At 33.0% G+C, this 1606-nt stretch overlaps 1 protein-coding gene across 1 annotated transcript; it reads left to right on the top strand.

Moving 5' to 3' along the window:
* LOC112033446 (norbelladine synthase) lies at positions 1-1177 on the top strand. The gene is made up of 2 exons (XM_024066216.2): positions 1-181; positions 876-1177. The coding sequence occupies exons 1-2, from the start codon at positions 1-3 to the stop codon at positions 1175-1177; spliced, it is 483 nt and encodes a 160-aa protein (XP_023921984.1).
* Positions 1178-1606: the final 429 nt, after the last annotated feature.

The following is a 1606-nucleotide window of genomic DNA, read 5'->3' as shown; positions in this document are numbered from 1 at the left end:
ATGTTCGGGCAACTCTCACACGAGCTGGAGGTAAACGTGCCGGCTAGTGAAGCGTGGGAGATTTATGGCACGCTTGGGATATCAAAACTTCTTGTAGAAGATGGAAGCGCCTTTGAGAAAATTGAGGTCTTAGAAGGCGATGGAGGGAATGGGACTATTCTCAAGAAAACATTTATGCCAGGTTACAAACTTGTCAATGTTTTAATTTTTTTTTAAATAATTATATATACACACACATGAAGTGTGTGTAGCTAGTATATATATTGATGGGACTATTCTCAAGAAAACATTTATGCCAGGTTACAAACTTGTCAATGTTTTAATTTTTTTTTAAATAATTATATATACACACACATGAAGTGTGTGTAGCTAGTATATATATTGATGAAGTGTGAATTCGTCAGCCAATGCGTGTAGACAGAAATGATCTCCGGCCTCCTGCAAGTATGTACCCTCGAATGTGGTCACCGGTGTGGTGCCTGCCACAACGTCTCCGATGCCAAAGTCAGTATTGAAAATTATTTAAGAAAGGGCAATGTAGTGTATCTGAGAAATTTTACAGTAACTATCTCAATGTCTACATGCATTGGCTGACGAATTCACACTTCATCATATATAAAAGTTTTTAGTAAGATATTGCCTTTACAAATTGGTAGTGTCAGTGCTACTGATTCCATTATGGAAAATTTTATTACATACTAGCCATTACACACTTCGTACACATTCTCTTTTAAAATCTTGTTTTAAAAACAGGATTTCACTACTTCACAATTTTTAGTTTTATGCTACTATGTTTTCTTTAAAGTTTCAATTTTAATAGTTGCTTCCATCTCTTTTTTTTTATTATTAATTAAACTTCCTTTCCATTGAATTAGGCTCACATGGGTTTACTGTGCACAAAGAGAAGTTCACAAAGCTTGACAATGAGAAACGCATGAAAGAGCTAGAGGTGATTGAAGGAGGATATCTTGATTTAGGCTTTACTCTTTTTCGTGTTCGCTTCGAAATCATAGAGAAGGACAATGATTCATGCATAATCAAAAGCACAATTGAGTATGATGTCAAGGAAGAGGCTGTTGCAAATACCTCTTATGCCAATACTGACCTAGTAGCAAAAATTGCAGAAGTCGCCAAAAATTATCTCATAAAAAACAAAGCTACTGAAAATGCAGCTTGATTATGAACAATAATATACCACATTCTGGAATAAAATAATAAATTTGTGGTATTACTTATCTTTATATGTACTTAAGTGTGTAATGAAGTTTTTGGAGATGGTAGATTGTGATACAACACCAGTTGCATCTTGATGTATCTTCCCAATTTTAAAGCAATAAATATGAATGACTTCTCTTTATTAAAAAATAAATAAAAATTAAAGTGTGTGATGTGTTTTTGCCAATGCATTATAATATTAATTAATTAATAAAATATAAAATGTCTTATAATTATGCAATTCATTTAAAAAAAAAAGGGTTGGTAAATTTATATGCATCAACAAATAACCAGGACCCACAACTAGGCCTAATACTATTAAGGCCCATGAGCAACAATTAAAAGTTAAAACCATCTGAAGTAGAAACCATACAAGTAGCAACACAATGCT

The sequence above is a fragment of the Quercus suber genome, unplaced genomic scaffold (genome assembly GCF_002906115.3).
Source record: "Quercus suber isolate HL8 unplaced genomic scaffold, Cork oak 2.0 scaffold_972, whole genome shotgun sequence".
NCBI classification, from domain to species: domain Eukaryota; kingdom Viridiplantae; phylum Streptophyta; class Magnoliopsida; order Fagales; family Fagaceae; genus Quercus; species Quercus suber.
Note: the sequence above shows the minus strand (reverse complement) of the source record. Positions and strands in the feature narration are given on the sequence as shown.

Coding starts and splice junctions, on each gene's coding strand:
- LOC112033446 (XM_024066216.2), top strand. CDS start 1: ATGTTCGGGCAACTCTCACACGAGCTGGAGGTAAACGTGCCGGCTAGT. Junction 182..875: donor CAAGAAAACATTTATGCCAG/GTTACAAACTTG, acceptor CCATTGAATTAG/GCTCACATGGGTTTACTGTG.